Genomic DNA, 13,859 nt, shown 5'->3' with positions numbered 1-13,859 from the left:
ACCTAGGCCTAGGCGCTCCCTTATCTTGGGGAGATATTCCTGGGCAGTGTTGACCTGGGGAATTAGCTCTTACACTGTCCCGGGAGGCTTCCCAAGGCACCATGTAGGCTTTTACCAAAACTATTTTATCTGAAATAATATGCTAAGATTCATTGCCCCCTACAACATAGCAGCTAAGATGGCCATGATATTGCACTTTTGCTGAGCTTCTGTACCCACTATGTTACAGTTCCCCTCAGGCCCTTCCTGAGACCCAAGGAATGCCATAGTCAGCTGATTATCAGAGGGTGAAGATGCAGAAGTTTTGTCATTGGCCTGCTTTATGCCCTTTATAATCCTTTTCCTTTGTACTGTGGTGCAACAAGACATGAGGAAGAACTGGACGTCCTCCCAGGTCAGATCAAAAGCGACCCTTAGGGCTTGGAAACACCAGCAAACTTTCCAGGATCCTCAGAGTATCTGCTCAATTTCTCCTTGCACTGTCGAATATCTGTGACTGAAAAGAGAACTGCCACACAGACTTACCACAAGTGCCTGCCACTTCTCTGAGGAGAGAGCGGTGGCGGGCTCAGATGTAGGGTTCCCTGAGTCCAAGGCCCTATGGTAAATAGACCCAGACCTCGTATGGGGAGGACTCAGGAGATGGCCCTTAATCCCTGAGCAGATTGCTGAGGAAGTAGCCAGTGGGGAAGAGCAGCTACAGGAGGGCATCCTTAACATCAGCTCCTGAGAGATGATAACTTCTAGGGCAAAGATCAGGCCCCTGGGAGAGGGCCATAAAGGCTTGAATGTGAGCCATTTGTCTTGCTCCTTAGAGATATAATTGAAATATGGTATTATATTTCAGGCTGCCAAGGGTAGCCATCTTTCATTTTCCCTAAGTGGATACATAGGCCATTTGTTACTACCCAGAGATATAAGACGACCTTTAAGGGTGAATGTGGGACTCATCCCACTGGTGAAGAAGACCACTGAGTGGAGACTCAGAAGGAACAGATTTTGTTCCTCCCATCTGTACAGGAGGAACAAAAATTAGGTCTAGGTTTAGCATTCCAGGCTTTAACCTGGTCAAGCTCCACTTCCCTCCAGGGGTTTAACCTGACAGAGCATTTCCTTCCAGGGGTTGAACCTGATAAGGTTGAATTTCCTTTTAAGCTCCCCCAGGGTTTTATAACCTGGCTAGGCTGAATTCTTCTAGAGCTATCCGGAGTTTAACCTGATTACGCTGAATTCCTTGGGACAGGACACCTCCAGCCCCACGCGACTACTGGTGCTACTTCCTTGGACTCATTGGATTTTCCCAATAAACAGCACATCTTCTGGTTGAAGAGCCCAGGAGAAGACATTGGCTAAATATCCCTTAGCCAATTAAAAGGGAATGAGACCCATCCCCTAGCAAAAACTCCACTCATTAGATTAAGCCATAAAACACACATGTGGTGACAGAATCTCAAAAGTCAAGCGCGGTGCCCTTTTAGACAGCAGTATAAACTTAAAGCCACAGTTACTGCAGTGAAAGCAAGACAGAGTAAAGAGGAAGGAAAATGAGTATCAGCAAGCTACCCCAGGAAGCAACCACTGTGGGTGGGCTTCTAGGACCCAGATTAGATCAGTCAGCTAGGGCTGGCACCGCCTCTCACTGGCTCACACGGAAGTGGCAGCAGAAGGTTTAAATGGACCAGTTCCTCTCTTCCCTTGTGTGAGGACATTGTATCTCTTAACCCTGTTTCTGAGTTATACAGAACCAACAACTAAACTAATGAAACACACCAATGCCTGGAAGCCTGAAGTGGGAGACAATCAGAAGAGTAGAAGGAAAGTTACTAAATCCTGTGGAAGGGGGCTGGGGATTTAGCTCAGCGGCACAGCGCCTGCCTGGCAAGCGCAAGGTCGTGAGTTCGATTCCTGGTACCAGAAAAAAAAAAAAAAAAAGAAAAGAAAACCTATGGAAAGGAAGTGCTCCACGTGAGTACGTGACCCACAGGGAATCACAAACTCCCTTGGCACTAAACCCACACTCAGGGTGAGCTGCCTAGTACTCCACAGAGAAAAGCAACACTTTGGGTGGCCAGGTTCGTCTCTCCTAGTCCCCTGCTGTGGGCAGCTACACCCAAGCATCTGTCTACTGTCAAGGGGAGCCCTTCCCCTTGCTCTTCTCAGCTTATGCCTATCCTTGCTGAGACACCAGCACGATGGATTTTCCACATTGTGAGGATCAACAGCAGAATTTAAGCCCAACAGACGGCCCCCATAAGGACAGAAGCCTTTTTCGTCCCACAACCTAGTCTTCTCCACATGGTGATTGTTCTGCTTCTCCTTCCGGGAACCCAGTTTTTGTCCAGAAAGGAGAAGAGAGACAGGGTCTCCCAGTGGAGTGGGGTGACGTTCCTTGCTGGCTGGGTTGCCTGGTTGCCCACTTCTGCCCAGGTCTCCGAAGGTCTCTGGGTTGCTGATGCCTCTAGGGTCTGGTGAGTTCTCCCAAGGTTTGCTGGAGTCCTTCCTGCTGGCTCAGCAGATGTTACACTGAATGGGCCCCAGATAGTGTAGGTTCCTGTGTATGACAAGGAACGGATACCAAGCGTACACCTCGTAGTAGGTAGTAAGTGGCTACATTTACTGAAAATCATGGGACGACGGCAGCAGGAACAGGCAGAAAGGTGAAGGGAAAAGAGTCTCAAGTGCAAAGGGGAAAGAAAAGGGGTCCAGTGTGAAAAGAAAGAAAGGGGGCCTCGATAACTCGGGCTTCCGGTACTTTAGAGTCAGACGCCACTCATCCAAAATGCCTCCCGCTGTCTCGCTTGCTGATGTCAGCAATCTGCTCAAGCGCGTAAACTTAAACCCGGATAATCACTAGGGTGGTGTGGTGTTTACAGTTGATTGAAGGGAAGGGAGTGACTCAGCTCCTTTGTTCCTAACTGTACTACAAGCAGTTAGACCACAGAGCGGGTTATTCCTCTGGAACATTCCTTTGTCACCAGTTACGCTTGTCAGTGGAACTGGCTAATGCCACTGGACACTAGTATGCAAAGCTAGAGCTGGGTTGTGGCCTGTGACCTTTTCGTGTTATTGCGGTCATCAAGTCCCCAGGGAAGAGCCTAGGGGAGGAAGGTGGAAGGAGGCTGGCTCTGTGCAGAAGGAACCCTCCGCTTTTCCCTCTGCTGTGCTGTGGCTCAGATAGGATAAACGCAGGAGGAGCTGAGGTGGCGCTGTTAGCCGGGCGTTTTGTTATTCCTAGACGGTTATTGTGATGGGCATGGAAAGCTGGACACTCACAGCCACACACCTCTTCCGAGCATCCTGATGGTTGGTTTCTCCTTCTCTTAAGCTACTCAGCCCACCACTTCTATTGCTCCTTTTCCTGTCCCACGTCTCCCTCTTTCCAGGCATATACTCTATCCCTGTGGTTTCTGAGTATCAATGAAAGAAAAAAGAAAAATAAATTCTTTCTTAACTCTTTTGAAGCCAAATAAAATGGGCTAGAGAAGAAGGCAGGAAAGAAGGTGGATGAAAAGAGCTGTCGTGCAAGAGGGGCACTTTTTTAGTATAGTTTTCCCAGTCGAGATTATATAATCTTGTACGTGATGGAATATGAGCAACGAGGGATCAATATCCAGAGGCAGACAAAAACAGACTAGCAGAAGAATGGCGCACGGTGGCACACTTCTGTAATCCCAGTACTTGGGAGGCAGAGGCAGGAAGATCTCCATGAGTTTGAGGCCAACCTGGGCTATATGGTGAGTTCAAGGTCAGCCTGAATTACCAAGTGAGACCCTGCCTCAATACCCGCCCCCCCATCTTAGTTTCTTTTCTCATTGCTGAGACAAAATACTTGACACCCAAAGTTGAAGGAGGAGAGGTTTATTTAGCTCGGTTTGTAGAGGTTTCAGTCCATAATCAGCTGGCTCGAACGCAGGGTGGCACATGGCAGATGAGCAACAGTTCATGGCGGCAGAAGACAGCAAAAGCAATGAGAGAAACAGCAGAGATAAGCCTCTTTCTGTCCCTTATAGTGCATGCAGACTACCTGTCCTAGGGCAGGTGTAGCACTCACTCCCTTAATCCCAGCATTGGACCATGAATCAGTCACAAACTGTAGATTCAGCCACCTCTGAAAAGCCTGACCCCCATGACCACATGAGGCTTTGGGGGGGGACAGCCAGACACAGACCATAACACCCCCCCAAAATGTTGCCACATAGTTATCTGTTTATGTACCACAAAGCACTAGAATAAGGTATCAAGAAATATAGCCTTTAGGTATAAGATGGGTATAAGGTGGGTGTCAAGGAATAAATCCTTCAAGACCATGTGAGTGCTGGAATCCACTGAGTATTAGAAGGCAACAAGAAAGTACATAGCCGTAAAGAAGGGTAAATCTGTGTCAATTGTAGGAAAATGGACGCACCTCGAGACCATCATGTTAAGTGAAATAAATCAGCCACACAAGCTTGAATAATGCATACCCTGTCTTACATGAGGAAACTCAAAGTATAAATAAAGAGCTAAAGAAAAGATAGGCGATAGGGAATAGAGAGACAGAGCTTTGATAAATGAAAAGGGAATCTTGTGACGGAGGGAGGTCGAGAAAGGGGAACAAGAATTAAGATGTGTTCTGTCCATGTACCTATTCCCACCGTGGATGTAATCAATATGTACCACAAACATGTGCTAATAAAAAAAAAAATGCTTAAACCCAATCAGGGCACATAGCAAGAGACACAGTAAATACTCAAGCTGAAAAAGCCGAGCTGCTTCCTTAAGATTGCATATAATTCACAGTACCTACCTGGTTATTTATCATTAATTCATGACTAGCTATGCTTTATTAATAAGGTGAAGAGGAGAAATGTGACTGCAAAATTTGTCTCTGACATCACCAGGTAAGTTAAGGACAGATGTGAGTGAAAGAAAGACATTCAGTACAGATAGAGAGGTTTACAGTGATATTAAAAAGATCAGAGAACCCTGTAAAGTGGTGGGCAGGGCTGAGTTTGCACGCACATTTGAGAAAATTTTTCATGGGGATGGAAACTAGAATTTTTTGTTGGTGGGAGAGGGTCTCACTATGTAGCCCAGGCTGGCCTCAAACTCACAGTGATCGTCCTGCCTCAGCCTCCTAAGTGCTGGGATTACAGGCACAGGCCAACACACCAGGCCAGAAACTAGCAGAGAGGCCAGATCCCTGATTTGGTTCACATCATCAACTTCTCTGATTTTCTACCCAGCCAGGCTCACCTTCGCTGGCCCAGGAACACAGAGCTCACACCGCACCCCCCCCAAGTGCCCCTTGTTTCCTTGCTATGCAGGACACTTCCCCGGCCCAGACCCCAGCCCTGGCATTCCTCTCACAGGGTCCCTGCACTGGGACAGGGGACACTTTCACCATCGATTGCTCAGGCTTTGGCTAGCATGGGTGTGTTCTGTTGCCTCCCAAATAGGCATTGCTAGAAAGGCCTTTGGTCTGGCTAGAAAGCACAGCATCACATCCACGCCAACATCTCCTTCATCCCATCTGCTGTACCAGAAGTGGTGAATCCTGACCCAACATTTCTATGGACCAGTGGTGAGCATTGGGTCCTGTAACTGGATTCTGCAAAATAAGAGACAAAAAATTCAAGGGACTTGAGTAGACACTTCTCCAAAGAAGATATATGTATAGCCAATAAGCACAAGAAGAGATGCTCAGTGTCACTTACCATTGAAGAAACAGCTGGGCATGGTGGGGCACACCCACGTGAGGCTGAGGCAGGAGGATCACTGTGTTTAAGGCTGCCTGAGCTACCCAGTGAGTTCAAGGCCACTCTGAACTATATAATGAGACCCTATCTCAAAAGACAAAGAAAGAAAGAAAGAAAGAAAGAAAGAAAGAAAGAAAGAAAGAAAGAAAGAAAGAAAGAAAAGAAACAGATCAATACCACAACACTACCTCATACCCTTTAGGATGACCACCACTTAAACAAAAAACAAAATAAAATAATAAGTGCTGGGAGGATATGATAACTTGGAACTGTTGTGCACTGTTGCTAGGGATGTAAACGATGCTGCCGCTGTAAAAGAGTTTGCTGGCTCTTTAAAGTTAAAAATAGAGTTACTATATAACTCAGTAATTCCTCTTCTGGATACACACTCAAAAGAACTGAAAGTAGGATCTCAAAGAGATATTTGTGCACATGTTCATAGCAGAAGTTTTCATAAGAGTTAAAACACGGGAGCAATCCAAGTGTCCATTGACAAATGAATGGGTAGACCAAATGTGGCATATATATATACATATATATATACACACACACACACACACGCACACACACAATGAAATACTACTCAGCCTTAAAGAAGGGAATTGTGATCTATGCTACAACATGGATAGATGCTGAGGATGTTGTACTGAGTGAGATAAGTCAGTCACAAAAAGACACTAAATGACTCCCTTCCCTTGAGGTACTTGGGCTAGTCACAAGTAGTGAAATAGAAATTAGAAAGGTATTAGGGAGAGGAAGAATAGGGAGTTATTGTTTCATGTTTATTTACTGTTTACTTGTTTAATATTTACTGTTTAAATGTAGAGTTTCAGTTTAGCCAGACAAAGAGTTGTGGTGATGGGTGGTGGTGACAGTTGCACAGCAAACAGTACGAGTTCACTCCACGCTGCTGAACACTTAAAATGCTTCATGTAGTAAATTCTGTGATTTGTGTTCACAATAAAAATTGGAGAACTACTTTTTAAAAGGTTTTTTTAGAGACTCATTCTACGGGGTGAGGAGACGTGCCAGGGAATGTTGTAAGACATCCCTGCAGGGAAAGTGTGTTTCTCTTTGGAATACCAGCCTGGATTCATTTGACTTACATTTTCCAGTAACTTATGATTAAAAATCCTAACTGCCACATGGAACAGCCTGGAAAGTGACTAAGGAGTGGATGGAAGCGTTGGACCCGCCTTCTCGGAATTAATGATCCTGGAAACAGATTGCTTTGTGAGTGCGGGTCAGCCTCCTAAGGGACCCCCTGCTCTTCCTCTCTGCCTGCCCTTCCTGGCCTCTGTTGTCGCTGTCATTGGAGCACCAGGCAGATGCTCATCTGTAAGTCCTGCTCAGGAGCTTCTCTTGGTCCCAGAAACCCTAGGCTCCCATTCCTGTCCAAACCTCAGCCTCATGGCCCAACTTCTAAACCAGGTCTGCTATGCGCTTCCAGCCCAGACCTGGACAGCTTCCCTGCTTGTGCTCACGCTTGCTGTCAGCTCCTTTCAGCCCCACCATGCGCCTTGGCTCCCTGGTTCCCCAGATTCAAGTTCCTGAAGCACTTTCTTAATGGAATCACCTCCCACCTTAAAAAAAAAAAAAAAAAAAAAAAAAACCTTTGCAGAAAGTATTATATTACAGTCAAAAACCGCTGGGTGGAGCTGGGGTGTGGTGTTACACCGCAGCACTAGGGAGGCTGAGGCAGGAGGATCACTGCAAGTTCAAGGCAGGCCTAGGCTACATAATGAGTTCAAGGACAGTCTGGACTACATAGAGGACCCTGTATCAAAAAACAAAACAAAAAAACACTTAAGGTTGAGTGTCTTCTTGCAGAAATTTCTCATTACCAAAATAGGGGTGTGTGTGTGTGTGTGTTAATTGTATCAGACATGTGCAAGTAAGGGGAGGAGAAAAGAGGGACCACATCTATTAGAAGAAATTACACCTCAGTAGAGATTAACCTTCTAAATCCAGCTCTCCTGGGTTTAAGTCTCAGGAATTAACAATGTCCCAGAACAAGGCCTCTCTTGTTTCAAGACTGAAGCCTTTTGTCACAGCCCAGCATATGACTCATTCATCATTAAGCCTTAGAGTGTTAACCTAAACCTGCACTGCCGTTCACGGTGTGTGCCGCCGAGAAGCTGCTCTCCCCTCCCCACCCACGTGAGGAAAGGAACGATAGGCCGGGGACGTGCGTTTCAAAATGGCGTCTGCCTGACATGGGAGACACAAATGCCCCCAGTGAAGCTGGAATGCACTCCTCCCCTGCCCAGACCTTACAGGTTTGCAAATCTTTTTCTCTTGACTGGTCCCTGCACTGAAACCGAAAGGTTAACGTGGATCTTTAAAAACTAATCAGTTGGGGACTGGGAATTTAGCTCAGTGTTGTAGTGCCTGCCTGGCAAGCGTGAGGTCACGAGTTTAATTCCTGGTACTCAAAAAAAAAAAAAAAAGGTAAAATAAAATAAAATGCTTTTTTTTTTTCCAGTGTCATCATGCCGAGCATGGAAACTTCCACCCCCAGCTCTGGCACCAAGGAGATTTCAACAGAACCAGATTTTCCACATTTCCTGGGCCCGCTGATAGACCAAGGCCTGGCTAAACATTTCCTGGCTGTTGTTCCCTTTTGTTATAAACGGAAATGCTGCTGCGCAAAGCGGGTGGAGCAGGCTAGCTCCCCTCCAACTTGGCCAAATTGTGAATAAACTCAGTTTTTCATTTTTACAGGCTTTTCTCGTACTGTTGATGATGGGCGTGCAGATGAGGCCAGACAGTCAGGGATTCCCAGATTCTGGCCTCTGGCTGGACGCTGGTGGCACTGCTGGCTGCCTGGGGCAAGGAGAGGCTCCACTCTACTTCTCTCTGGATGTGAGCAGTGGTATGATTTGTTGGACACCTGAAGTCTAGAATGTTTAAGATCTGGTCTCCCCAGGCTGTTCTCGAACTTGTGGGCTTAAGTGAAATACCCCACTGCCCCACTCCCCACTCCCACCCAAGTACCTAGGATTACAAGTGTGTGCCAACACACCTGACGTCTACTATTTTCCTTCTGAAACCTACATTTCCAAGGTCATGCTGGTCCAGGAGTGAGAGAGCCATAGAATTTTTCACCAAGCAATATTTCTATTCTTCATGGCTGCTACTCCCCCTTGAACAACTTCTCCTCCTCTTCTTTCTTCTTCCTTTTCTTCTTTTAGTTTTTTGAGATAGGGTCTCACTGTCCAGGCTTATCTTGAACTCACTACGTAGTACTTGTTAGCCTCGAACTCACAGCGATCCTCCTGTTTCAGCCTCTTGAGTGCTGGGATCACAGACATGTACCACCATGCCTGGCTTCTTCCCTTGAACTTCTGTAGCTCCTTCTGGCCACTGCAGATGTCCAAATGGCAGCCATGTTGCGAAGATCCACCTGAGGGGTCACTACTGTCTCTGCCCGCCGAGCCTGCCGCAGGAGCCTGTACTCTCAGAGCAGCACCACTGCAGGGCTGAGTCCTGCACCTGCCCCCAGCTGGGTACTGGGTCAACAGGACCAGCTGTGACTTGTTCTTTCCTTGCAGTCTCTTCTTTTGGAACTCAGAAGTCTGCAGGAGTCTCAAGTGTTGAGTCAGAAACACTCTGCGATATTCTGAATCACTCCTTTCCCTCTGGCCCATTCTCCTTTTGGGCCTGCCTCCCAAGGAAGTCTTGACATTCATTTCTCCCCCTCGCCAGACCTGCAAGCAGGTCCAAAATGTGCCCAAGACCCAGTGGACACACAACCTACGCTCAGAGGGGGAACCTGGCACTCACTAAATCACAGCATTGGTTATTATTTTGGCGATTCCTCAAGTCCCAGCTTTCTGTGGGCCATCAGAGAGAACTCAGTAATAGCAAGAATAACAACCAGCCTTCATGGAGTTACTGACAGGTAGCTGGTTTTCCACTAAGTGTGCTGTGTGAATGAACACACCAATCCTTACATAACCCTATGAGGTAGGGACTATACTATGTTTTGGGATTTGAAATTTTTCAGATTTTTAAAGGGTAATAACTGCATGGGTTGTATGGTTGGTTCCCAGTCAAACTCTCGCCGAGGTTTGGTCCCTGGTATAACCATGCTGAGTAGTGACACCTTTGCTCTCATGAAAGGATTAATGTAGTTCCCACAAGAGTGGGCTCCTTATCTTGACAGTTGGTTGTTGTAAAACATTTATTGCCTTTTATTCTGTCCTCTTTGGCACACACTTGCTTCTTTTCCACTTTTTTTTTTAGACAGGGTCTCACTATGTAGCTCAGGCTGGCTTTGAACTCATGATGATCCACATGCTTCTGCCTCCCCAGTGCTGAAATTACAGGCAAGTGCCACCTTACTCAAATTCTCTTTTACTTTTTGCCATGCATTGAAGCAGCGTGAGGCCCTCACCGGAGGCCAAGACGATGCCAGGGCTCTTGGGCTTCCAGAACCATGAGCTAAATAGACCCCCTTCTTTATCGATTACCCAGTTGCCAATATTTTGTTAGAGCAACAGAAAATGGACTAAGACACTTTCACCATTGTTTTCAGGAGAGTATGTTCCCTGTATTTAACCTGCATAGCCCATTTTTCCCCCATGACCCATCTAGTTTAGGGTTTTTAATTTTGTATTGTTTTGTTTTGTTTTGCTGCTGCTCTACATTCTACTATAGAAACTTTCGGATCCTCTCCCCATACCCTGTCCTGGGATGGTCATCTCATCTGGAAACTCATTATTGGCCTTTGCTGAGTGGCTCATTTACCCAGCTCTTGAGGGGCTCTGAAATTATTTAAGATCAATTTGCATCAGCTGCCAACCTATCTTGCTGTTGATTTCCCTGCTTCTTTTCTACACATTTTCCCCCAATATGTAGTTTTAAATTTTACTTGAACAGAAAAATCTGCAGTTCATCTTTTTTGATACATGGATGAAGATGTCTCTCCTTTTAGAGTAAGAGAAGATATGACGTAACCACAGTGATTTTATGTTCTCCAAAAGCAACATCTGAACATGTGATCCTCACACACAACTCAGTCACGCACAACCTTTGAAACACAAGCTCTCCCACAAAATTAACAGGTACGCTTACTGCTCTTGGTTGCACCCGCTGGAAATTTATGAGAGGACACTTGGTCCTAACGACTTTCCTTTTGTTATCTGGCAGACCTCTGAAAGGCTTTACAAGGTAACTTATGACCTCTTTAGGAAAAGCTGCTGACAGGCAGCCAGCCCTGCCTAGGCCATTTGCACTCTGCAGCACCTCCCTGCCCAACAGCTGCCCAGTACCTTGTGCCTTCATCCACAGTGCTACCTGTGGTCTTCCCACACATTTTCCTTTGCTTTTTTGGTTCCCCAAGCTGTCAGAAGCAGTGTTTGTCCATGTCTCCTGCATTTTCTTTTGACTCCACATTAGTCTGCCATTAGGCTATTTTACCTTACTACCAGCTTTTCCTCCCTAACCCTTCCTTCAGTTCTACTCTAGGATCTGAAGTCACAGACTTTATTTCAAGCAGAAACTCCTTCTTTTCTAATTCTCCCTTTAATAACCATTTTAAATTTGATCATTTAGGGGCACTTGCTCTTCCATACAGTAGGGGAAAATGGTACCATACAAAGGCTTTAGAATCTGGCAGCCCTGGTTGTTTGTGGTACTGGGGATTGGATCCAGGGCTTCCACACTGAGCTACATCTGTCAGCCTTTTTGTGTTTTATTTCAACACAGGGTCTCGCTAAATCAATAAGTTGCCCAGATTTGGCTCTAACTTGCCATCCTCCTGCCTCAGCCTCCCACAGTGCTGAGATTACAGGCGTGCGCCCCATCTAACCCTGGGTTTTAATCTGACTCCCCCACTTGTGAGCTGGGTAACCTTGGACAAGAGGCTTAATGTTCCAAGCTTCAATTTCTTCATTTGTAAAGTGGAACTAATAACGAAGATTAATTATGTTTAAAATATTGCTTTGGAAAAATCATATAAGTTTATAGCAATGAAAAAGCTAAATGCGAAGCACTAGACAGCATCCATTTTTCATGCAGGCTGAGAGCTAAAGTGCAAAATAGACTTCCAAGTGGGAGGCAACAGACATAAAAAATTACAGACTTTCTGACTCAACCCCCTCGTTTTTTAGATGAGAAAAATGAAATAGAAGTGAAATGACAAGTACGGGGTCGTCACAATTCAGCAAAAAACAGGCCTGTGGAAGCAGCCGCCACACTCATCCATGGTGCTCTCATGAGTCCCAGGGGTCTCCTGCTCTCCAGCCCTGAGCTGGCGCCCCCTGCTGCAGTGGAGGTGCCCAACTGCCTTAGTCTCTGGACTTAGGCCAGGCCAAGGGTTCTGTGGATGACTGCCATCCCTCTGGGTGGCCCCCAGTCACCACCTCCTTCTGCTAAATTCTGCTCCTGCCAGGTTGTAGCTCTCTCCCAAATCTGATCTGCCAAGTCCCAGATGACCCAGGCCAGTAGGGGGCCGCTCAGGGTGATCTGAGAATAAACTGAGGAGACAGGTGTTGGTGGCTGTGACTTGCAAAACTACAGCTACTGTCTCCACTATTTGCCTTTGTATCTAAGCACTGTCTGAGCCCAGATGTTTCTCTAGTGGAAACCTAGACCCCTAAAAACCCTACCCATAGGGGCTGGGGATTTAGCTCAGCGGCAAAGCGCCTGCCTGGCAAGCGCAAGGTCGTGAGTTCGGTTCCTGGTACCGGAGAAAAACCAAAAAAAAAAAAAAAAAACCCTACCCACAAGACTCTGTAGCTATAGATTAATGAAAAGAACAAGGAAGGAATAATAGAATTGCATTTATCTGGCTTCGAATCTGGGTTCTGCCAGTTTCTGTCTTGGTGGACCCTAAGCAAGATTTTATTTTTATCCCTCTTCATCTTGGTTTACTTTCTTTCTTCTTTTCTTTCCTTCTTTTTTTTTTTTTTTCAGGTTAAGAGAGTTTTATTGAGGGACTGGGGATTTAGCTCAGTGGCACAGCGCCTGCCTGGCAAGTGCGAGGTAGTGAGTTTGATTCCCTGTAATGGGAAAAAAAAAAAAGAGTTTTATTGAAAATAAGAAGGCTATGTGTGTTAGGCATGGTGGTGCACACCTGTAATCCTAGCACTCCGAAGGCTGAAGCAGGAGGATTGCCATCAGTTTGAGGCCAGCTTGGGCTACACAGGGAGGGCAAGGCCAGCCTAAATCACACAGTGAGACCCAGTCTCAAAAAAACAAAAAAAGAAAAGAGAAAAGGAAGGAAGGAAGGGAAGAAGAAGGAAGGAAGGAAGAAAGGAAGCAAGGAAGGAAGAAGAGCTCCTGAGTGTCCAAGAGAGTGGCTACATAGTTCCTCTATCCAGAGCTAATTATAGATAAACAGAGCACAGGAATTGCTCAGTTGTTTAGTGGCCGCCTGTCACAGGTAGTACTGTGTATTGGGGGTGGGGTTGAGATAGGGTCTCACGGTGCAGTTTAGACTGCCTCGGCCTCAGAGTGCACCACCACACCCAGCTTGTTTTGTGGATTTAAAATGATCAACTGGAATTCAGGCTGTCTAAGCCAGTTTCTTGGGATGTAGGATTTAAAGGAAATGGATTTTAAGGAAAAATTGGTTATTTTGCATTGTAGCTCCTCAGAACTCGGGAGCTTCATGAGGAGTGGCTGCGCCTCCCTTTATGAGGTGGGGTGCGCTGCACTCATGTTGCTTGAGGAAATTCTTTGGACTTTTGTTTTCTTATCCGTGAGGGGTGAGTAAAAACGATGACCTCTCAAAGCAATCATGAGGATATAAATACTGTAGGTGAAGTACCTAGCAAGTACAGGGCACACAGCAATGATTGCACTGGAATTCTCAGCATGGGAACAGCAGGTAACTTCTCTGAGGGCGTCTCACAACTGGCACGAGATCCCAAGCTCTTGTCTCATATCTGCCGAAGGTGCCTGTATCCCCTCTCTCCATCCATGGAGAACTGACAGTCCAGGCATTTAACAAACATTTATATTTTTAAATTTTTGTTTTTATAAGTATATGTTGGTGGTACATAAGGGTCACATTTATTGTGGGGAATTGGTATATGTACATAACACATTCTAATTCTCTTGACATCCCCTCCTCCCTCTTCCTTGCCTCCAACTCTTGGGTGCCTTCCCATT

The 13,859-nt window shown here is 46.1% G+C and overlaps 1 protein-coding gene across 1 annotated transcript in view; it reads left to right on the top strand.

Moving 5' to 3' along the window:
- LOC102003349 overlaps positions 1–8,459 on the top strand; it is a 17,878-nt gene extending 9,419 nt beyond the window's left edge. The window contains exon 3 of the mRNA XM_005383606.2: positions 8,224–8,459. Coding sequence (XP_005383663.1) covers positions 8,224–8,440 — 217 coding nt within the window. The 3' untranslated portion in view covers positions 8,441–8,459. The remainder of the gene's footprint in view (positions 1–8,223) is intronic.
- The last annotated feature ends 5,400 nt before the right edge of the window (positions 8,460–13,859 follow it).

This window comes from Chinchilla lanigera, unplaced genomic scaffold, assembly GCF_000276665.1.
Source record: "Chinchilla lanigera isolate Chin_1 unplaced genomic scaffold, ChiLan1.0 scaffold00019, whole genome shotgun sequence".
NCBI lineage: Eukaryota > Metazoa > Chordata > Mammalia > Rodentia > Chinchillidae > Chinchilla > Chinchilla lanigera.
The sequence above is the reverse complement of the archived record's forward strand: the minus strand, read 5'-3'. Positions and strand labels throughout refer to the sequence as shown.